A 25,157-nucleotide genomic window follows, 5' to 3' on the forward strand; every position below is an offset into this window, starting at 1 on the left:
CCTTGTCAGCCCAAAGAAATATCCTCAGTACATTTAAACCGAGTTCTTAATATTCTTATTTGACAGTGTTCTTTGATCAATGTAAGGGAAAAACAAGCCACAAAAATCAGATCCCCCCGCTCACATTCACCAACCCAACTTTCTGAAGACTTGTTCATAAGGAGGTGGCACCGGTCTGCAGCAGGGGAAAGGGAGGGTCAGTCATGAATTATGTATGCATATATGAGTGAGTTGATTGTAGGTGTGTACCATACATTTGCAGTTGGGTACATGCGAGTGATTGTGTATTTGTTTTTGTGAGTTTGCTTATATGTTTGTGATGGTGTATGTGAAAGTGTGTGGATGCATGCCTTTGTGCGAGAGCGGTGGGGTTTATCCCTGCCATTTGCGAAGGATAAGAGTAGACATCCGTGCCATGTTGGTAACCCGGACATATTTGATGTATATGAACCCAGTTAGATAGCAAGAGAGTGCTGAACAAAGGGTAAGGGCCCTAGGATATGAGTGATGATAATTTACAATACAAAGTTAAATATAGGTTTCCTTTATGTGTTAATATGTTTATTTTAGGCACATTGTGCATCATTGGAATCATGGAAACCATTTCTTGCATACTGGTGATCCTAGAATATTTTAGACATCAACAGCATACTATGATCTACATGGCCTTAGAGTGGCCCCTCTGGAAATAGTAGAACTCTTGTTATATAGTTAGCATTCATTGCATCTTATTGCCCATGTGGTGCCCTTCTAGGGCTTAATGGTGACCTTGTCATGTTGTAGTCTTTTCAGGTATATTTGGTCTCTATTGGAATTGGGAAAAACAGCTCTGCTTGGATTGTGGCCAACGTGGTGGCATCTTTTGCATATTGTAGTGTATTTTACTGTATCATTTCCATAGCATTTTGCTACCTCTTGCTTGGGCCCAAACCAAGCTTTCATTAGATGAGCACAATACAACCAAGGCTAATATACAAGACAACAATGAGACCCTGGTTGTTGTGTTGTTGTCAAACATTTGTCTTGTATATTAGTCTTGGTTGTATTGTGCTCATCTAATGAAAGCATTTCATTTAATGTAAATTATTGTGAATATTGTGTAGTGTGCACAAGAAATTTGGAGGTCAACCACAGTTTTGTTTGGCATATCGGGTGTGTTTTAGGTGGTGTAAGTGTATCACATGTTGCCCCAAGGACGATTATTAAGTGTGGTGTCTGTGGAGATTGAATGGGATTGTATGTAAGTGTTTGAATGTAAGTGGAGTGTTTTTTTTTGTGGTTGTTTTATTACTCACAATTTATTTAGGTCTATTACGTATCACAGTGTTCCCTTTGAGATATAAAAATATCAAAACAATATGTGCTATTGAAATAAAAGCTACTAATGAGCTTACGGGTGCATTGCTTTATGGTTCTTGCGCCTTTTTTTAAGTGATTTAAATTGTTGATCAGAATTGGCATCTGGTTTGTTGTCTGGTTTAAAGTGCTCAGCCTTACTGATTGTGAGCCATACCCTTTATTGTTACACCATTAATATTTTGAAAGCAGATTTTTGAGCAGTACTTAATGTGTCGTCAGGGACCCTATTTGCTGATATTCTAACCCTTGTTTTAAAAGGTACTTGCGGGTATGACGATCATTTTGTGGCAGCATCTCATCCATAATGATGTAGCATTTTAAGATGTTGTTTATCAGTCCTATTACTATCTGCTGCTTTAGCTCATAGCACTCAGGAAACTTAAGCGATATGTATGCTCTGTGCATGGCCCCAGTGTTAGATTTAGTGTCTAAACCTGTGAGATCTGTCTGACCTGAAGTATACGTCTACTCTCTTTTGCCAGAGCTTGTCAGATCAGTGCACTTTTTTATTTTCTCACCTTGCCCCTTCTAAGTAGAATAAAATAAAATTACGAAATGACTCTCAGACATAAAATATGGCTGGAAATTTACTTGCAAGGGACGCAATATGAAAACAAAGGTTCAGACGACTTCAGAAATGGAAGAAAACAGAAAGTAAAGGATAAAGAACCTGAATTAATCTCAGACACCTGTAATTATACGGGCTGCATTCCAGCCCACTGTTTGTTTGCCCGTCATTCCACCTTAGACAGGAAACAACCATATGCAGATCAGTCTTGGTAATGTGCCAGTAGGCAAACGTCCTGCTGACCTGCTTGGCCCCAGCAATTACCAGTGTTTGAGATTAATTTAAGCATTCCACAAATCACTTACAATTTACTCCTTTCAATTGGAATAGTGCTTGCATTAGTGCACACTTTCCAAATGTCTTGGCCCAAGAGATAGTACAACAATTTTTAAAACTCTGGGCTTACTTCACAGTTTTCTGGATGTGAGATATTCACCCAAAAGCAGAAAATGGTCTTGTCTGCCTTATTTGGAGTGTATGGAAGTAAATCCGCTCTAAATACGGTGGACTGAACATCTACCACATTTTGATGGATATCCAGCTTCTGCCAACTCAGGTGTGTATATATACACTCTTGCTTTAAAAAGTAATTGCCCCTAAACTGTTCTGGTGGTGCTAATAGTGCCAGGGGGCTGCTCTTTGGGCCAGAGTTGTAACTCCTGGTGTCCAGGGTTGCTGTCTGCTACACGTGAAGGGATGCTGCTCACTGTGCTTTAAATGCTGCAGTCTGCCTTGGATCCTGCCCAGAAAGTCACAATGGCTGAGCAGGCCAAAACGTCATCTGAGGAGCAGGGACAAGGGGGATTGCCTCAAGTGGAAGGGCCTTATGTGTGATCATTGTGAAGGTTGGAAACAAACAGGTTCTTACTATAGACTAGTGCGCCAGCATGACCTGGGTCCTGAAGGCTTGAGAATTTAGGCGCCAGCTGAAATACTGATGGGCCTGAGTGCTGACGGGAGGTACATGGGCTTACATTGAGAGGTCCCCAAACCTCCTGATTGCAGACAAACAGGCGCTGCTACAGTTTTGATGTTAGACAGGTATCCAACACAGAGAGAGCTGTAGCAATCTATGCAAAGAGCTCTTTGCTGAAGTTTAAAAAGCAGCTTCATCTTGAAATTGTTAGACATTTATTATATTAAACCTTAGATACCTTGACCAGACAGATAAATGGAGGATCACGGTGCATCATGTGCTAAACCTTATATGGGAACCACCAAGATGTTCTAAGGTTTGGTTTTCTATTGCTCAGAAGGAGTTCATTTGTCTCGCAATTGAGATCTCACTGCTGTGAGTTACAAATGCAGAATTGTTTCCATCAGCCTCTGTATTGAAATTTGGTGTCATCACAAAAATATTTCTGCCATTTCACGATTCTGTATTCTAAAATCTTTCTCCCATATTTCACAGTCAAAGGAGATCAAATACCAGTACTTGAAGTTAAGAGTGATTTGGATTGTAGGACTGAAGAACTCATTTGGATTGCCTGGAAACAAAATTGTCTGAATGGGGAAGTACAAAAGGCCTAGAACGCAGGCTGATCCCCAGAACTATGGTTGTCTGCAGCAAGCAAGAGTTCTATTGCCTGGTGAAACGCCGAAAGTATAATTTAAACAAGAGCATGTTGGGGCACTCTCCGCAAGACATAATGGCACATCTATAATTTAACTGTGCTAAATGTATGCACCTGTTTGATTGGAAGTATACAGACTGCATACTTATTAAGTAGTCACGTTGAAGATATATAGATTTCTGGATATTAGGTGATTGTGTATGCAACATTCGGTTTTGCCTTGAAGAAGTCTGCTGCAACATTGTCAGCTCAGACGAAACACGTGTTGGCGAGGGGGAAGTTGATCAATAAGATATGAAAATAAATAACAGAAACGGTTGATACCACAATCTCATTTGTGACTTACAGAGTGCTCTGAAATTGTTTTCAATTTTGGATCTTCCAGCAGGGGAATAATTGGTGGCTCTCCCTTCTCCTAGAGTACCAGATATTTTTTATTCTTCTTATGTATTGTTAAGTCTGATATTCCCTATACTTTGGTTGTGTGCACCCGTGTTCCCAGTCACCATCAGATCTCATTACAAATTGCCAACAGTTTTGGTTCTTGAATTAGCCTTTTCTATAGCGTATGGTGTTGGCTTTGAGAGTAGCTTGGTCTTGAACGTGTAAACCTATTTAAAATGTATGCAGTCATATATAGCTCTCCGCTACACAGCTAGAACACCCGAAATTAAAGGTCCAATGAGACATATAGTGCATCTCTTCCCAAGTAGGGTGGATATCAATCAAGATTTTCCAGAACAAAGCCTTCTTGAATATATCACATTTATAGTTATTTAACATGTGTATAGCACACAGTCGGACGTTCTTATGTCATTACAGTGCTTTTTGAAAGTCGGAGGCTGGTTTTTCATAAAGGTTCATACGTTTCTGTCACAGATGGAAGTCTGATTCGCTGTTGGGGCTATGTGGCCAGTGGGAAGTGAGAAAGTGGCTCTAGTGGGAGGTTCTTTCAGAATTGATGTTTTATAAGTTTAATGGGTAAAGCCAGAGGGCAGTACTAAAGACTATGTACGCCCTTTCTTGGCTGATTTACAAGCCCATTGCCAGGCAGATGTAAATGTGTGGTAATTAGCTAGTGGACGCAAGTGCTTTTAGGCACAATATTTGCCACCTAATTGTATATTTTGAAGGTTCTGGATTTTGGGACGCTAAATAATTGCTCGAACTTAGGTGAGTAGCGGTGCTAATTGATGCTAGTTGTGATGGTACATGTGTTACAGGGTGTTCACCTCGTGTGTAAAGTTGTGTTGTATTGAATGTTTTGATTCTGACTTCTTTGTTTGTGAAGTTACTCTTTATTTAAAAATGTAAACTCAAAATAGTTCAGCAGTGCAAAGTTGGGAACCTTCAGAGACAGAAACCATCCTGGGGGAATAACTAACTTTAACATGTTCTTAAGTCATTGAAAGGTACGGTCTGTCAAGGAATGTAAGGAAACTGTCCAGTTAGTGAGAACATTGAATTTTTATCATTCTCCTAGTAAAGATAATTCACCCTTTCATAGGTGGCAAGGGAGATAAAATTACTATTGTAAGATTAAAATCATCTAAAAACCTGCATTGGCAATGGAGTTGAAGCCATATATTAGAAAGATGCCTATTCCAATAAGGCCACCTAATCTAATGCGATGTGATTGTTTGATGATTGCTAAGTCTGCACATATATAATGCCACTAATAGGTGAGGATCTATGCGAAGCTCATTTTTGGTTGCTAGGTAGCCACTGCAAATTTATGAAGAAATTGTACTGGACAATGATTTATAAGTCATGTTAGGTGCAGCTCGTTGCTTGGAACCCAGGCCGCGAGGCACGAATCTGTAAAGGCACATGTCGAGTGCTTCACTGCTGAGTAGCAAAGTAAACAGCTGGGAGGGCTGGTGTCAGGAGAGGTAGACACGGAACTTCAATGAACCACAACCATCTGACACTGCGGCCAGCCTGCCTCCCAGTAAGTGCTGATAAAAATAGCACTATCAGCTAAACTCCCTTGTTTTATTCCTGACCTTTTCCACAGCTTGAATGTAAGCGAGCACTCCTGCACTATGGAAAGATGAATTGCATGTGGTAAGAAGGTGTGGCAAGCCACAGGGATTGTAAACTGACGACAGTGGATTACAGAAAGGAAAGGTTCTGTTGAATACAATTGAGAGTCTGGTAGGCAGCCAATTCTAAAGGACTGAAGAAGACCACGGAAAAAGGAACAGAAGATTTAAAAAAAGATACAAGTAATGGCAGCACTCAAAGTACTTGACATCTGTTACTGTATCCCAGTATTCCTATTCATCCCCTCCTTGTTTGTTCTGGTGGGGGTTGGATAAACAAAGGCATATATTTGTATTCTTTGAGCAGGAGGATAGTGATTAGATGCGATGGCATTGGTGTGTTTGAATGCAGGAAATCTCTTACCGAGCACTGCCATATCCTTATGACTTTGGCTTGAATTTGATCTCCCTGCTAAATTCATTGAGCCCTGGTTGGATTACCAAAAACGAACAGGTTTTCCATGATAAACTAATGGATCCTTAATGTGTGTTGCAGTGTAAGTTGGCAGCGAATAGTGTTAGATCATGCAATTGACACCGATGTTTTTAACAAGAGTTTGTTTAGTGACTAAAATCAGATATTTAAGTCGTTTTCTTTGGAGTACCATCATTGATTAAAAATCACTTGAAAATTACAAAATGGTGATTTGATCTCTTCATTTGGGTTTCTCTATCACCGTTTTGCAGATGGTAAATGTAAGGTAATATTTTTATTTTGCATGATCACCCTCAAACGTTTGGACTGATGCTGCTGGTTTATCTCTTCCCAAACAGGCCCCAGTGCCTGTGCTTACAAGTGTACGTTTAATTGGCGTATCCCCAATTGTCATAAGATAACTTACTTCAACGTCCCTAGTACGTGGTACAGGGGGTACCCAGGGCCTCTAAGTTGTGTCCCTTGTGAACTAAACCACTAATTGTGCTGTCACGAGTTTGACAAAGTAAAGCATGATTACCATTCTACCATTGCAGACAGGTGGAGCATTTTTTAATTGCTAACTCAACTTTGCCATTTCAAGTTAGAATTTGTAAGTCACGTCTTAAGCAGGCCTGACTGATCCGAAGGCAGGGTGCATTATATTAAAATGAGCATGTGTTTTTACATGTCCTGACAGTAAAAAACCCTGCATTGTTATTTTACTGTGAAAGCCCCATTGGTGAGCATTGAATGGAGTTACACGCTAATAACTTAGTAGTGCTAACTTCCAAATGGGACCACTAAAGCGGGTACGTAAAGGTATCAAGAAATTGCTGCATTAAACCAGACTTGTTGCTCAAGTCGATTTTAAAGTAACTATTTTACAAATGGAAACTGTAGAAAGTTGTCACTTTGTTGCCCAGTAGATGTTTTCGGTTGCATTCAACTGCTGTCCTTGAGACAACCTGTTGCTTTCCTGGGGAGTGATGAGAACAACTCTCAGGACGGCGAACATAGGACATGCCAAGGGAAGCGGTGTGACCTCCTTCTGGCAGGATGGCCAAAGTTGGTGTAAGTCCAATAGGCGGGCTTCAAAGGGGAAGCCGACTCTGAAGAGCAAATGGTAGTCACACTTCTAAGAAGGGGCTGTTGTTCTTTTTTTTTTTTTTCAGCAGACAAGAGCTGGCATCTCGGGCAGAGAGGGACAAGTTGTTGACAAACTGTTTTTTCAAGGGGAGCGTCGCTCTAAGGAAGCCACACCTCTAAGTTGGGCTAGGGAGAACCACACACTGGGAAAAGGGTCTCCCCATGTTGAAAATGGGAAGAATAGTGCACCCTGGGATAGCTACATGCCACACTTCACCGGAAAGCATCATCAGGTGGGTGGGGACCTGGTAGCTCATTGGCTAGATAGTCGCCGCATCTCCTAAGGCTTGTAGTAGCATAAAAGTGGTATGCCTAGCACCCAGACCTCAGATCATGTCTGTACTACAGAGAAGTCAGAAGAAGGCCTGCTCTGTTGCTCCCTGGACCCAGCAAAGAGAGGCTGCACCAGCGTCTGGACTACACCTACTGAACAAGTGCACTATGCCTGCAGTGCTCTACTTGTGCAAATGTTGCTCATGTGTGCTAGTGACTCCAATAATCAGTTAGCTGACTCTGTTATAGCCACAGGGGCGTATAACCTGAGAAGACAGCACCCTTGAGACCCCAGCTCCAAGAAGCCTGACCACTGCTGGATGCCGAGCTGCAACCTGGGAGCTAAGGTTTCACCCTCAAACTTTGCCCCCAAGTCTGCTGGTCCCTGGAGAGTCCTCAGAGTGCACTTGGTCACTCTGCAAGGAAATTACTCCAAGTTAAAGGAAATCTCTGAGTTTATTGTAATTGGAGACAAGTAAACCAGTGGCAACATGACTTGCACTGGACTTCTCTTGGACGTTACAGGACATTTGAGGTTAAAGTTGCCCCCCGCCAAAGCTCGAGAACCAAGGGGTGACCGTTCCATTGACTTCAACGTTGATTTGACCTCAGGATTCAGAACTGGGCTGGAGACTGTTAATAACTGACAGGTAACTGTCTGGACCTTATTGGTCAATGTGACTGACTCCCTATCAGAGTTGTACAAACCAAAAATAGCCCAATTGTACGACTGGACTATCTTTCCACTCTTTATGTTCAGTAGAAAACCGACAATTTTCCTAAAATAACCTTCACCCACCAGGGTTTCCCCTTGGTGGAATGCTTCACATATTCTTCCTATACGGCTTAGAACAGGCTGTGGTATGATCAATGGATACGTGGGAGCACTTTGATCATTTGCTATGCAGTATTGAGAGATATATACTAGTGAGAGGGTCTTAGCAAGTGCAAAAGTTAAAAATACCTGGCTTAGTAGGAAAAAACAATTTATTCTTACCTCTAGCTGGTATGATTAAAAATTTGAGAAAGAAATTGAAAAACATGCGGTTATGTGCATGGATTTCATCGGTCTATATGTTTCAAGTCCTACCCCAAGGCTTTTCTTTAGGACCAAGGGATGATCCCTGATACCACTCCTATCGTGAATACACTCTAATTTGAGTATACAATGGTTTTTATCAATGAACAAAAACATACAATACCCAATTGGTAAAGTTTTTTTAGATATGTTATTAGCTAACCTTTGACCTCATGAGCTCAGACGGGGGAAGGGAGTCTTATAGTCAAACTTTCTTCAAAGTGACTCCCTTGCCTTGGTCCTGAAGAAAAACCCTCGGGCAGGGCTTGAAACATGTGGACCAATGAAATCATGCACAAAACAGCTCATTTTTTAATGAATTTCCCCAATTTTTAATCATGCCAGCTAGAGGTACAAATAAATAGTTTTTTCCTACTAAGCCAGGTATTTTAAACTTTTGCACTTGATAAGACCCTCCCACTCTTATATCTCTCAATACTTCATAGCAAATTATCAAAGTGCTCCCGCGTATCCGTTAGCCGTAGCATGCCCCGTCCACAGCGGTATGGGAAGAACCCAATGATGAAGCAAAGAGTCCATGAAAGGAAGATGCAGCTAGTCTAGATGGAGAGTAGCAATAAAAGAAGAAAATATGAATGAGAGAATCTATTCAATAGTGAGAAAACCATAAGGTAATGTACCAGAGAACAGTGACATTTGGAAATCAAAATAGGACTAGATAGGTGGAGGAGAAAAGTATAGGAGAGATCATCTTGGGTAATAGAAAATGTTAACTGTAAGAAAAGAAAGATAAGGTAGAACAATCATGTTATACTTTGAAAAGAGTATTGAGACTCTAACTGATGAAAAAATTGTTGTTCTGCAGATGGACCAGGCGTTCCAATATGTAAGCAGGGAGATGGACTTGAAGAGCTGTGTTGTTATGTGTTAAGATGGCTAGTGCAGGGTGGGGTGATATGAGCAACAAAATCATGAGAACTGTGTATGAAAATATTGGGTACATTGTACACCATCACCGCAGAAAAATGCGTGCAATTCTTGAAGCAGTTCATCAAGAGATTCAAGTAAGAGTTATCAGCTAGGCTAGAAGACATAGGCAGGTAGGTAATGGCATGAACAAGAGTGCTTCAACCTGGGTCGTGCCATAGTATATCTTCCTTCTCTGCAAAGTTTATGTAACACAGGATCAGTTTTATGAGATTATAAATGCATTCTTGCAATGTAGTTGTACCATCCTAACTGTTCAAAAAGCTTTCAATGTATTATTTGGGACATATGAGATTATTAGTACAAGCTATATCTGATCACTAACCAGACACTATTTCCACTGCATGTCCATATTAATTATCTCTAAGTCATATCATAGTTTGACTGTTCTATGGTTACTTGCCTCTGTTGAATACTTTTATCAAAGGGTGCTTATACTACTTAGCACTGCATGTTTCCTTTCCTGCTCTGATGCTGATATGGGTAAAACACTCAATGCTGTCTTATCTCTAGAGAAAATGTCAGCTACCTTTCTGTACTGCCACATCACTGTGCTTTGTGTCCTAACTATTCACCCCCCACTTCACTAGAACGTAGAAGTCGATGGGGTTGTACTTTCTCTCATGGATTTGAAGGCATTGGCTCTTGGTGCCAGAGGTCGTGTCCCAGCGCAAAAGCGACCAGTTTCTCGTCTAGTGTTTGGCCACCTCGAACTCTGTCCGAATAAGCAGTCACTTGACCTTCCACTTGGAACATTACACATTGCAGTGCAAATTTCCAGTTTGGTGACTGACTAGGCTGACTTCTCCACTGCAAGGATCAGTTCTTGGTCTGGTGAGTTCACTTACCATTCTCTTGAGCAACAAAAAGCATCCATTATTCAGCACCAAGATAACCACGGGTGACTCTGTGGTGGAGAAATACACTTAATGTTTTGTCATTATAGCTGCATTTGGAAGATTTGCTGAAAATCTGGAAAATAACCAGTGCAGCTTTGTTGCCTCTGGTAAATTTAGCCTTTTTCTAATTTTTTTCCAACAGCTGCTAGCCGTTTGTAATAATTGTTTGCATTTACTGCGTGATGCCCCAGAAATCACTGTAGGTGACAAAATGTGCAGTAGGCTGAGTACCGCACATTTTTACTGCTCTGCCAGTTTGCCCCCATCCTGTGAGGCTCGGTTTGATGGAAAATAATGAATGAGACTATAGACTAGAGAAGGGAATCCGAGTTATAGGCCTGAGACACTAGAGATGGCCTAAAATGAAGACGGAGGGTATTTAACTTCTGGTATAGACTGAGGCAGAAGGGCTATGCGGCTATTAGAACATTCCATCCACTGATGATAGAATATTCTAAAGTAAAATGGGAGAAACAGAAAAACAGACACAGGAATGATAGAGCAGGAAGTTATACCACCCATTATTAGCACTGAGCCATTCATTGTCTTTAGTTGAGGTCCCAACATTCCAGTATTTTAAATATATATGTATATAGACTTTCAACTAAAGGATTGATCTAGATCCAGAAAAATCCCCCCAATTATTTTGAATATATTTGGAATATAAATGAATTGACTGCTTGGTGTAGGTGTTTTTACATTTATTTTATTAGATGTGTCACTCTAATTTTGTAATTTTATGATTATATTGAATCTTGTGATAACATGTTTAAAATGTGGTTAATAAAGATTATTTTTATAATAAATAATGGATCTCTTTTTTTAAAAACTATTTAAGGACAGGTCTCAATACATAGATTGAATGTATGACAGTGCCTAGATAGCATCTGTGTTTTGAGCCAACCCTATAGATTTTGGTTAGGACAGGAATGTGGCATTCACTTCGTACATACTAACATTTAAAATGCGGGTTTGTGAGAATTAGAGTAATTGCATATGTCATTTCAACTCTTCCCAATCTCTTAACGTGCGGTTTAGTGAATGACATGATATGTTATTTTCCATCCAGGCAATGTCAAGTGTAGCACATTATAATCTAACACCTTAATAAACTGTTTAGTTTTACTGTAAAATGCTGTTGAACACGTTTAACTATATATATTGCAATGATCTCCACAATTAGCAATATTTGACGATTAAATACATTTTCAAATGTGGATTTTCTGTAATGTGTAAAATTATCAAATTGTTAGAGCAAAGGAGGTGTCCACTGTAGTGTGTGTTTTAGGCCGCCGCCACTATTTAGTGCACTCTTGTGTATGGGTCGTTTACAAAAGAAAGCATTCATTTGCAAGGTCTTCCAGAAATGTAAGACATCGTGTTTTCTTTTTGTTGTTTCAGGTCCAGCAGGTGCAGACTGTACAGCAAGTTCAGCATGTTTACCCAGCACAAGTGCAATATGTGGACGGAAGTGACGCAGTGTACACAAACGGAGCAATGTAAGTGTTCTTACACAAGTGACATAAGATGATGCTCACTCGTCTGTGAGTCCTTTGTTCCGCAAATTCAGAAAGTAGTTACGGGTGTATAATGAGGAAAACACACCACACTGGATCGATTTAGGCATTTTAAGTTTTGAAGTGGGCATGAATATAGTTAGGACAATTTTAGCTATTTTTACTTCTGCCGCTCATCTTTTCAAGACGCTTCAGAGAAATTATTTTAATTGTTAGATGTACAAGTCCAATTCATGTTCTTGTTCCCCAGTAGTTTAGAACGTTTTAATCTTTCCTGTATTATAATAAGTCGAGGATCTCTGAAGACTTTCATTTCCGGAATCGTATATGTAATTCCAACCAAATGCTTGTATCTCTTTTTACATTAACTTGCAACTAGAAGTTTGAGGGTACTTGTACTTAATTGTCTCCTGATTGATAATGGTGACCAGACTCTCTACCTATTGCAAGATCTATTCAATGCTGCTGCGACTAAACTCCACCTGAAGATCATTTTTTCTTTTAATTATATTTATTGAGGATTTACATACGCTGAAACTATGTTCAAACAATACAGGCAAACAGAAAGAAAACACACCCCTTAGTTGATAATATCCAACACATGAAGCACATAGTAGAAAAATTACAAAAGTCCATGACTTTCAACCATGCGTATGAAAACACAGTCCAGATGGTAAAACTAGTACAGCAAGACAAAAAAAATAACCCAGTCCCCAGAGAAATTCTTTCACACACCACACACAATCCTGTCCCCAGTGGAGAATCCTGCTGCGGCTGCACCCAATCCTGCTTGGATCATGGCATACCACTAACACATACGTAATAGAAAGAGAGGGGCCCCTTCAAACACCCAGTGGGACTGGGGCACTATAACAGTGCAAAAAAGCAAGATCCCAATGGGTAGGTTACTCGTCAATCATCCACATACACTCAATGAATCTCAAATCAATCTCACCAGGAATGTACTACAACCTATTGCTTAATGTACCCCAAAGACCACTGAACTCAATTATTATGAAATTTATTTTGTTACAGGTTTGTTTAAAATCTCAAATTAAAAGCTGAAGTACAGCAGTACAATTTAATAAAAACAGTGCACAATGTTGATAATCACAAATAAATACAAAAGTATGGGTTAAACATACATGAAGAGAGTATTGCACCAGACCTGTGCACTTGGTCTTAGACAACTACACATACCCTATTAAGCTGTACAATACATTACTTGACAACATTTGAATATTTTTTGCCGTTCAAGTAGTGCGAGACCAGGGGGTTGTGTATAAATGACGCGTTTCGATGGGTTTTCAATTTATTCCATCTTTATCAAGACCAAAGGATCACTCTCATTTGACAGGATACAGTTGTAAATAGCTATGCACCTTCTATTTACAAGGTTTAGCTATTATGTTGACACCACAGCTTCTATTGCCCAATTCAGTCTGGTTTTTGGCCTGAAGTGATATTCAAATGCCTTATTGTAGGGGGAGCTCTATACACTGTCGATAGGTATAGGCTCCACTGCTATTTTCTTCTTTCCAAGTGTTTATTATTTTAGCTATTCACCCTCTAGATGCGAGCGCGAAGGGCCTCCTTCTGTCGAGGTACCGCCTGTGTCCTCCTTTTGTATTTAGGGGATAGACTGGAACTGGTTGGTTCACAAATTATTATCAGTAGGCTCAGTGTCTGTAAACATCTGATTTCTGCGTGCAATCCAGTTCCTTCCCGGGAAGGAACTGGATTGCACGCAGAAATCAGATTCAACACCCTATTCACCCTATTCTCCTGTGGAGAAGTGTGGCTCAGGGGTTAGAGGCGGCAGACCCGGAAGCTGAGATCGGCCCTGGACCAGGGTTCAATTCCCCGCCTCGGCGGGTCTTGGGCTCAAAAATTCCATGGACTCGATAATTCTCGCTCCGGTGCCTTCTCGACTCACGGGTTCACACTCTGCGACTCTGGGCAATAGCTTGCTTAATCTCCACAACGGCCCCTCGCGGCGGGATGCCTTGCTTTCACCTTGTGGATACCCTGCCGGGGTTATCTCACAGGGGAATACCAGGACGGGTTCCCTAAGCAAGCGCCGGGAAACCCTTTGTGGGTAGCTGTGCGCTATATAAGCTCAAATACATTTATACATTTACACACATTCAAGAGTCCCCCTACCTTCTCCTTCGTTGCCCTTCCCCCTTAATTCAAAACTATCAATTTTGACTCTCAAGTCTGTGTGCAGGGCAATAATACAGCTGAGCAGGATCTTCTCACCCCTGGACAGGTGTCTTCTGGGGGATCCTCAGGAGCCTCCTTTCACCCATTCTTATATGTTGATGTGCAAGGTTTGAACTACTCTATCTTGGTATTTTCTGTCCGTCTTCATGGTCTAGTACAACACAAATAAAGAAGTCATGATCAAAAAGCGCCACCTCTCAGGGTCTACTCATTAGCTCTCAAAGTGCAGGATTGTTAGGGCAAGGGCCTTGCCCCCAGAGTTGGAGTTGGGCGATGTATGACACCCACAGATGGATGAATTGCTACAAAAACTTTGGAAGGTGAAAAGCAGTCTCCTCTTTAGTGAACTCTCGTCCTAGACCTGTGACAATAAGGGGCACAGTTGAATCATCACCTCTCCTGGTTAAACTCCTGAACTCCAGTTGGCATGTGCCTTAACTCTCCCAAACACACTCAGAGCTAAAGCCTTACTCAATTTATCCTCTACCACTCATAGGTGTGAGCCAGCATCACAAGGGATTGCCACTGCCAGTACTTTGTACTTTCAAGCACTGCCATGAATGCCAGATGAGTGGGTGTAAGCCACAATAGAGTAACTTTCAGCACCTTAGAGGGCGCCACATGTTCTACTAACAACTGAACACCTCTATCAGACCAACATGTCCTGTTAGCACCGAGGAGAGTGGAAGACCAGAGACAAGTGGGAAAGCTTCATTGAATCACAGCTATCCAGCACTCTCGCCAGCTTGCCTCCCAATCCGTGCTATAAAAATAGCAGTGTCAGATACACCCTCTCGTTTTACTTATGGCCATTTTGCACATCTTGAATGTCGATTCATAAAAAAATAATCTGCGTGGAACTTATAACAGTACTACAAAAAATCTGCCACAATAGGAACCTAGGTTTTTCCAGGCGATAGACAGATGGGAATGATCATTGGGAAGACTTTTGTGCAGAGTTGTAAGTTGGTGGGTATTTAGATTTTAATTAGTTTCTATTGAGAAACAGCTCCAATAAAAACACTAATGTAAACTCACCCCACTGGTTTCGTCAGGTTTAACTAGCTCTAGATAACTTACAGTTCACAAAAAGTCTTCCTCTCCTCTGGCCTTCTAATGGAAACAGAATATAGAACATGGTCCAGAGGCAGCCCATAACTAAATATAGCAAACAACACTGCCCCCACTGTTGCCTAAGAGACACATGGTATGTCTATGACGGGAAGTGTGCTCCCTACCCGCTTCTGGGCTTAAAAACACGAATGTTTTGTCCTCCTCTCAGATCCGCAGCCTGGCCAGGAACTACAGTGAGATTTCCATTCCATGCAAATTCCTCTCTCTGGGAGTCTGTAGGTCCTTTCTTTGCTCTAATGCTGATAAGTTTTAATTGTGGGGCATGTTAACACTGGATCCATTAACTGTCATATTTCTTTTTTCGGCTGCAATTTACTATAAACGTTCGCCACTACCTGCCTTGCCACCTGGGGAGCCTCAATGTAGGCTGTTGTGTTCCTTTCATGCATGCGCCATATCAGCCTTTTTTCACATACCTCATTTCAGATGTGTCGGTAGCCCCAAAATAGCCTTGGTATAATTTTCTAAGTACTCTCTGTTGTCAAGGTTGGAAGTAGAGTTTAATGCACAACTTTCAAACCTTGGACCTTCCTGGGAGACTATTGGCAGACTATTGAAAACCTCAACCTCTGATCTAGGATTTGCACTTTTTTTCTCAGTTCTTGCCTTGGTGTACTGAAAGGATTCCACCTCAATTAAGTTTGTCCCAGAGCCTGCAGGACCTCGATGGTCTCCACTTGTTTGCGTCAGGCCGATCAGTGAAAATGAATCCTCCTTACATTTCATGGATATTAAACTCTTTGGGCTTCATTGGGTCTCGTTGATGGTGCCAGTTTACAGGTTCAGTTTAAGAATCATTGTGCAGCAGTACTCCTTTTATCGCTTGCCAAGGAAACATGAGTGCTGTACTCCAACGTCCTTCTGCTGCAGCTGCTTGCTCCTCACAGCTTACGCCTCACTGCCTAGTCTGGGAGAAACAGCATTCGGTACCACTTGGTGTAAACAGCAGAAATCACCAGCATCCCAGGCCACAGGACCACCCTCGTCTTACCCAAAGGTGAGTGTCGCCATTTGCTCTGCACAGGACAAGGACACATACATCAGTCACAGGACACTGGTAAAGCGGTGAGCCTGTAGGAATGCCGCCCACTCCATGCACCTGGATCCAATCCAATCACAGGCTCCCAGCACAAGAACGCCGCCCCAAGTCCTGAGCTCTGTGAACCCACTAGAAGTGGGGGCACCCGGAGCCAAGAAAGCGCCTAAAAGACCCCCCCACCGGACAGGGGATATATCTGGGTACATAGATCCAGGAGAAAGCTGCAATTAATTGTTGATCTGCTCTCTGCCCAAAAATGAGGAAGTATTTGGAGACTTTTCGACCTGTACTTAAGGTGAATAAAGTGAAACTACAAGTTGTACCACGAATAATACCATTGGTTCAAAATCCACAGCTGTCTTTAGGTCGTACTTATGACGTAGAGCTAGTTGTCAGCTGTGATACTTTTAAGAGATATGTGCTAATTATATAAAACAACATAGGCACGCACACGTGTATACCCGAATCACGTAAACACTGACCTTATGTGAGACTCATTCACAGTGCTCCTCCTCTGTAAATTCTTGCTTCTCTCTGATGAATGGACAAACCATGCGTTCTTCAGTTGATGTATGTCTATCTTTCTTCGTACATTTCTTTTTAAGTAAATATTCATTCGTTTTTAAAAACTTCAATGAATACTTTAAACAAGCATTTACAATGCGCTGAAACTAAACAAGGAGTGAAAAACCCAAATCGGCCACAGGCGCTTGCCACTGAATGTTATAGTGACATCCGGGAATAAAAATGCAAATCCGCTACTTTATGAAAGGCGGAAACAGCCAGCACGGGAAGAGGTGAGACTACCCTGCATATCCTGCACCACACAGCAGCGAGCGCAAGAGCCAGTGGAGTCAGAGGCCCTGAACATCAGGATTGTCGGCACCACGTCCTGGTGGGTTTGGTGCCTTTGAGAGAGAGTCAGGTGCTTCGGGTTGGCACTGATCCCCGGGTGGAGCCCGGCAGCCCCACCCCTCCGCTATTACGACACATTTAAAGGGAGGTGAGCGTCCTGGTACCACCCTGCCCCCGTACAGCGCCCCATGTGACCCACGCTGGTGGCACCATACTGTGCCCCTACCCCCAAGTGTCTACACCGCCCCGCAACCACTGACTAGAGAGCTTCATGGAAGGAGTAAGACTTGGATTAATGATATGTATGAGAAGAGCAAGGCATGGACTACAGAGGTACATGAGAGGAGTAAGACAAAGAATAGAGAAATGTATGAGAGGAGTAAGAGACTACAGAGATAGATGAGAGAAATAAGATGCAGACTATAGAGGTGGATGAAAGGAGTAAGAGACAAGAGGTGGATGAGAGGAGTAAGACACATGCTGGAAATGCTAGAGAGATCCAAGAGAGGAGTAAGACAGACCAGAGAGCTGCATGATAACAGTAAGATGAGGACTCGAGAAGTGCATGAGAGGAGTAAAACCCAGACCAGTGAGGTGCTTGATAAGATAAAGAATAATGATATGCATGAGAGGAGTAAGCAAGACAAGACAGTGGCATGACAGGTGTAAAATGCGAACTAGAGAGGAGCATGACAGGAGTACGATGCACACGAGATGTATGAGAGAAAAAAATACGGTTAGAGAGATGAGATGCATGAGAGGAGTAAGACAGACTAGAAAGGTAAAAGTGTAGTAAGACAGAATGAAGAGATGCACGAGAGGAGTAAGAATAAAGAGATGCATGAATCAGAGGAGTAAGACGGAATACAGATGCATGGGAGGAGTAAAACAGGATAAAGCGATGCATGAATGAGAGGATTAAGACAGAAAAAAAGATGCACGAGAGGACAAACAGAATAAAGAGCATGCATGAGTAGTAAGAAAGAATTGAGATGCATGATAGGAATTAGACAGAATAGAGATGCATGAGAGGAGTAAGACAGAATAAAGAGATGCATGAATCAGAGGAATAAGACGGAATACAGATGCATGAGAGGAGTAAGACAGGATAACGCGATGCATGAATGAGAGGATTAAGATAGAATAAAGAGATGCACGAGAGGACAAACAGAATAAAGAGCATGCATGAGGAGTAAGACAGAATAGAGATGCATGAGAGGAATAAGACAGAATAAAGAGCAGCATAGGAGGAGTAACATGCAATAAAGAGATGCATGAGGAGTAAGACAGAATTGAGATGCATGAGCGGAGTTAGACATAATAAAGAGATGCATGAGAGGAGTAAGACAGAATAAAGTTGCATGAGAGGAGTAAGACGGAATAAAAAGATGCACGAGAGGAGTAAGACAGGATAAAGAGATGCATGAGAGGAGTAAGAGACTAGAAAGGTGCAAGAGGAGTAAGATGGAATAAAGAGAGGAAGGAGACAAAAGTAAGACAGAATAAGGAGATGCTGGAGACAAGAATGATGGAATAAAAAGAGGCATGAGAGGAGTAAGACGGAATAAAGAGATGCTTTAAATGAGTAAGACGGAATAAAGAGATGCAGGAGAGGAGTAAAAGTAAGAGAGAATAAAGAGATGCAGGAGACGAGTAAGATGGAATAAGGAGATGCCAGAGAGGAAAAAGACAGACAGAATAAAGTGATGCATGAGGAGTAAGACAGAATGAAGAGATGCAGGAGAGGAATACGACAGAATAAAGAGACGCAGGAGACGAGTAAGTGCAACGCAGTCCTCGACCTAAAAACAAAACTTACAAAAGCGCAATTTTAGCAGGAATTAGTGTGCATAGACAAGCTTTGTAGCAAGTGCTGAAATGTTTATAGTGCCATGACAACCTGTGTATTCATGCACAATACTTATATAGAGCGCTTCCATGGGTCAGGCAATGCCCAGCTACAATGCGAACACGGAGGGGGCTTGTGATGTCAGAGTCAACAGACTTCCAACTTTTGGAGCATCTGTGATCCAGTATTGAGCCATATAATAGAGAGAAAAGTGCAAGATCACTAGATCATTCTTAACACTTGCTGCAGGCAGTATCCTGCCTAGGTAAAGCTCTCCCACCTCTTATACTGCCGCAGATATAAGTGACACAGAGCGACTGCCACTCTGAACCTGCTCAAGACAGAGGGAGGAGCAATACATTAAAAGCGTGCACTTATTCACTATATAATGTTCGTGCTTTAAAAACATTGAACATTTTGATTTGGAAAATATGTCAAACGGTGTGGGCAAATAGAACAGGCAGCAGTTCTAATAAAGCACGAAGAACTAACATCTGACTGATCTCTGACTTCACTCATCCCCATAGTCACTGACTTCTTATAGTTGGACCAATCTGAACCAATGGCAGCGCGGCTGGTTGATGACGCTGCAGGCTTCACAGGCGCTGGGACCAATCACAGCGCGGCCCTTCGATGACGCTAAGGGAACTCCGGGCAGCTGGGGCCAATCCCAGCGCGGACCAGTGGCGACGTCGGCGGCTCTCCTCTCTTCCTGGAATCAGCTCCGTCCACGCACTTTGTAGCGGTGATCTTTCTGGGGCACAACACAGGGGGAAAAATTACTCGCACGTCTTCCCACAGTGGCACAGGGCCCGCGGCGGTGATTCAGGCCTTTTCTTGATGACGGCCTCGGGCAGTGCACGGAGTCGCACTCTCGAGGGCCAGAGCAGCAGTTAAAGGGAGCGGCAGTCCTCCAAAGCCTCAGTGTGTGCCGATCGCACACCGGTACCCAGGATCACACGGACAGGCGAATTTTGGCAGAGAGTCCAGGCTGTGCACAGAGATATGCACGCAGCCCCTTTGTAGCGCAGGCCATTTGCATTTAAGCCCCGTCCTTTTCAGACTGGGGGGCGTGTTTTTTGTTGAGTGACGGATGACATCACGGTGAGAAAGAACGCAAAAAACATACCCCCGAATCCAAAAAAGACGGTGCTTAAAGGGAGTGACCCCCTCTCCTCCAATGGCTGGCCAGCATTTACGAGCCGGATAATGGGGTTTTTTTAATTTGTGATATTGTTTTAGATTGTAACCCAGTTGGGAGGAAAATAATAAATTTCTATGATTATTTTTAACTTTACAAAAATCGTCTGCTATTACATTTAAGTGCGTCTTCAAGTTCATTAAGTTGTAAATTCAGGGATTTACTTTACCTAGTATGTATACTTGTTTTTTGTAAGATGGTATAGAGAATCATTCCCCTCAAGCCAGACCACATCTATAAGTACTGAAACAGTTATTTCAATTCCGCTGTTTTGATAGTCAGGGAATCCCAATTTTTTCTGCAGCATTTACGAGGCCAGCCTATGGAGAAGTGGGGCGGGTTCAAGCCCCCTATCTAAGAAACATTAAATCTCGGAGCTCCGCCCACACTGCTAAGCAGTGCAACGCAGTCCTCGACCTAAAAATAAATCACTGACAAATTCATTCTGAATTAATTTGTGAAGTATGAATCAGCTATGCCATGCATTCTAAATGTTATTTTTAACACATGTTAGAATTGTCTGTTATATACATGACCAAAACTATACATTGGGAAACCACACAAGAAAATTATTTCCTGGTATAAGTTAAGAACCAAATGTAAGGTGTAAGCAGCACATATGGTGAGACATTTTGAGGGAAAAAACACTTGGAGTAATCTTTAAAATGGACGGTGTATGAGGTTTGGGGGAGGGGGCTGACTGGCATCAGAAGGCCTTTGAAAATGCCTGCACCTGCTCACTACTGTAGCAAAGGAAGAAAGACTCATTCAGGTGTTAGTAAAACTAGAGAAAAGACTAGACAAAGAACAGGACGGAGACAAAAGGCAGAGCAGGACGAGAGTCGAGAGGGGAATACACATTTATATGTATATAAACAAAAAAGAGGACTAATGCTAAACAGGACAAGAAATAATATATACTTACCTAGTTTTTGTGTGTGTGTGTGTTAGTTATAAAGAGCGTGAAGAAAATAAACCGAATCCTAAACTTACAAGATTCTAGAGGACTAAAGTTGGACAGAATTAATCTTAGGAAAAAGCCAATTATATACTCTGATTCAATACAGCGACCAGAGCCTTCAATGAGACATAGGAATTATAACATTTCAAGAATCAGAACATTAGACTTGTTTTGTATCACATCTCCAATGGTGATTATTTTACATTATGCCAGTATAAAACTATAATTCACCCTGAGTAAACTGCACTAAGACAGTCTTGCCCTTTTTCAAGTTTGTTCCCCATCCACAGACCAATCCCATAACAAACGTCCAGAACTGATCTCACATGTTCTCATTCGCCGCGACTACCTTTAAAACTAGTGTAAACCAGAAAAAGTTGATGACTCCCAAACAATGCAGGCTAGGGACATGACCATGTCGCCATCTAAGGTGATGTTTCATTTTGGAATTCTTTCATCCAGAACATGAATGAATCATCTGAATAAGCCCCAAAAATCACTTCAAGATTTCCCACCAATCTGGGTGTGACAGTGACTACCACAAAACAGTAATTGTGATTGAGACACACAATTTAATATGTATTATACGTTGCTGCATATGACCCTCACACGAATGAGGGCCTTCACAAGGTTCCATTATTGTTTTTCGATTTTCTTTTAGCCATGATTACTTCAATCAATTCAACTTTACACGTTTCTCACGCATTAAAATAAGCACTATTGATCAATTTCTTGGTCCAAGCAATGCAATACTCTAAAGGTAAAAACTGTACACTAAGCACTTAATACTATTATCTCACATACAATCACGTCCCTTGCATGCATGTGGTTAGTTCTTATGCAAACTTATCTCTGTGCCTTTTAGACCCTGAAATCATACAGTCCAGGTCCTGGAAGACCCCCATAAGTACACAGATTAAATCGAAAAGCGTCGACTTTAAGCACAAAAGAGGTGTTACCACGGAAAAGATTAGACGCCATCGATTACTCCTCAATAGGAAGCTTTTATGCCTATTGTTTACACATTTGATATGATGAGTTTAGAAAGGTAGGTCCTTTATCAAAAACACCTCATCCACTGTTGTTACATTTTGTTGGACTTCTTAGAATCTGTCAATTTTTTTTAAGTTTAAGTGTATTGAACATAACAGGAACAAAACAGGAATGAAGAAAACAGGTAAATGGTATAGCCTTACAAATTATATGATACAAAATTAAATTAGTGGAAAACTATACTAAGTATAAGGAGACATAGAAAAAACAATCAATATTTATCAATAAAAAAGAGAGCATCATAAGCAAATCATATCAAAAGATAAGAAGATAATCAGCAAATTGTCGAAGATAACATATTATACAATTAAAATAATGATAAAAAGGCAATGGGAGAATTCAAGGTGGTTTACGCACTTCATCAGAAAGAGATTGGGAGGTGGATAATGGGGAAGTGATTAGGGATAAGTAATTGGTTAGAGGAAGCCACAGGAGATCCCTTTTGATTGCTAAGGAAATAGGAGTGACATAATTAGTGTCTAGTTGATGGTGAAAACAAACCGCGTTCCACCAAGAGCGAAAGGTCACGTTCTTTGCATCTTTCCAATTGGAGGTGATGAGGTGACGTGCAATAGCTAATAATAGGTCAAGGAGTTTATGATGTTTTAAAGACGGGGGCCAAAGAGGGGAGAGAGTGCCCAGGAAAATGTGGATTGTGGAGAAAGGAATTTGGATATGGAAATTTTTTTGAATCTGGGACCAAACGAGTTTCCAAAATTAGAAAATAGGGGGACAATCAAAAAGCATGTGTTTTAAATCAGCCGAAGGATTTGAACATGACCAACAGCTAGATGGGGTGTCAATGAGAAGGTAGACAGAATTAATGGAGTAAAAAAAATCCGGTTATAAATGAAAAAATGGGTTTGGGTGGTATTGGCAGCTCTAGAGGTCTTGTGAATCTTAAACCATATTTCGTCCCAGAGAGAAACTGGCCACTCTTGAGAAAATCTTTTTCCCAGGCTAACTCAATATTAATTTTAGGTCTGTCGGTGATAGATTAAAATGATTTGTAAAGAAAAGAAGCAGAAGGTGAATGATCTAATGCTGAGGATACGGATTGAGAGGAAATGGGGATATCAGTGGTCATAGGTAAGGATTGAATATATTGAATCAGGACAGGACAAAGTAAGTCACATTGTGTCCGAGAGGACAGAGGAAGGGAATATCGAGATCTCAGATCCGAAAAGGGAAGAGGTTGATTATGAGACATAAGTTGAGAATTCCATCGTAATCCTTTAGAATGCCAAGACTTCCAAAAAATAGTACGATTACGAATTCGAATAATCTTATTGTGCCAAATATGTTGGAGTTCAATGGTAGTAAAAGAGGGGTAAGAGGAGGGAAGAAACTGTAGAAGAAGATTACGAGAAAGTAAAAGGACAGGGTTTCGAAGAGAAGTGAGATTGGATGAAAAAGAAAGAAATTCTCTAAACTCAAAAGGAGATAGAAGGGAAGATTCTATCTGTAACCAAATAAGTGGATAGAACAGGAGGTCAGTAGAAATCCAGCGGGTAGTTTGTTTCAATGAGAAAGCGCGATGATATGTTCTAAAATCAGGGAAACGGAGACCACCTTGAGACTTATCCTTTTTCAGAGAAGCAAGAGCTATACGGGAACGCTTGCCTTTACGTAGAAACTTTTGCAAAACAGAATCGATCTTTTTGAAATAATAACATGGAATACGAATAGGAATCATTCAAATGGTATAAAGTACAATCGGAGATAACATCATTTTGATAGAATCAAGACGACCCCACCAGGAAAGGAAAAGAGGATTCCATCGAGTAATAGCTGAATCAAATTTTTTAATGATGGAATCAAAGTTTATTTTCAAAGTATCCGACAAAAGGGGAGCAAACCAAACACCAAGATATTTAATCTTAGAGGGCTGCCAAGAAAAGCCAGATAGGTCAAAAAGATGTTTTTGGCATAAATTATTTAAAGGGAGAATTTCGCATTTATCGACATTAAGACGAAATCCAGAGACTTGAGAAAAAAGAAGCGACTTGTTGAAGAAAGAAAGGAAGAGAAGACTGAGGATTAGAACAGTATAATAGAATGTCATCGGCATAGACTGAAAGTTTAACTTGCTGAGAACCAAAAGGAAAGCCAGAAATATTATCATCACATCGTACTCTCGTCAAAAAAGGTTCCAAAGCTAAAAAGAATAATAAAGGTGAGAATGGACAGCCTTGCCTGAGACCTCTGTGTAAAGAGAAGTAATCAGAGACCATACCGTTCGCAAAAATAGAGGCTTTAGGACCAGAATAGAGTAATGAGATAAATTAAATGAATTTGGGCGTGAAACCAGCCCATTGTAGAGCATGAAACATAAAATCCCAGCTGATCCTATCAAAAGCTTTTTCCGCATCTAAAGAGATAGCGGCTAAAGGATAATTGAGAGAAGAGGATTTACTTAGGACATTAAAAAAGACACTTGAATTGTCAGAAGGAAGTCTTCCTTTGACAAAACCCGATTGTTCCGGGCCGATTAGATCAGGTAATAGTGGATCCATTCTGAGGGCCAAAATTTTGGCTAAAATTTTATAAGCCGTATTAACCAAGGAAATAGGCCGATAATTTTTACAAAGAGTATGATCTTTGCCATCTTTAGGAATTAAACTTATCATAGCTTCTTGAAACGAGCCTCGAGAAGATGCAGAATCTAGAAAGGATTGAAACAAAAGAAGTAGATTTGGTAATAGAAGAGAAGCGAAATGACTATAAAATTCAATAGTAAATCCATCAGGACCAGGGGCTTTCCCATGTCTTAAAACCAAAACTGCGTGTGAAACCTCAGCAAGGGAGATATCCAGTTCTAGGGGGTGAAATCAACGTGGGTGGTTGGGGGTGAAGGGATAGATTGAAAATATGAAAGAAGATCTGCCGAATCTGCAGAAGATTCAGAGGTGTAGACGTTACGATAAAAGGTGGCAAATGCGTTTAGAATGTCTTTGTCTTTAAACAGAGCAGTGCAGGTGGAACTTTGAATAGATTCAATTTTAGTCCTTTCC

At 41.2% G+C, this 25,157-nt stretch overlaps 1 protein-coding gene across 1 annotated transcript in view; it reads left to right on the forward strand.

The window, feature by feature from the left end:
- RFX3 (regulatory factor X3) overlaps positions 1–25,157 on the forward strand; it is a 688,772-nt gene that overhangs the window by 339,100 nt on the left and 324,515 nt on the right. Inside the window, exon 4 of the mRNA XM_086961210.1 lies at positions 11,710–11,807. Within this exon, the coding sequence (XP_086817336.1) occupies positions 11,710–11,807 (98 nt within the window). The remainder of the gene's footprint in view (positions 1–11,709; positions 11,808–25,157) is intronic.

This window comes from Lissotriton vulgaris, chromosome 3_1 (assembly GCF_964263255.1).
Source record: "Lissotriton vulgaris chromosome 3_1, aLisVul1.2, whole genome shotgun sequence".
NCBI classification, from domain to species: Eukaryota; Metazoa; Chordata; class Amphibia; order Caudata; family Salamandridae; genus Lissotriton; species Lissotriton vulgaris.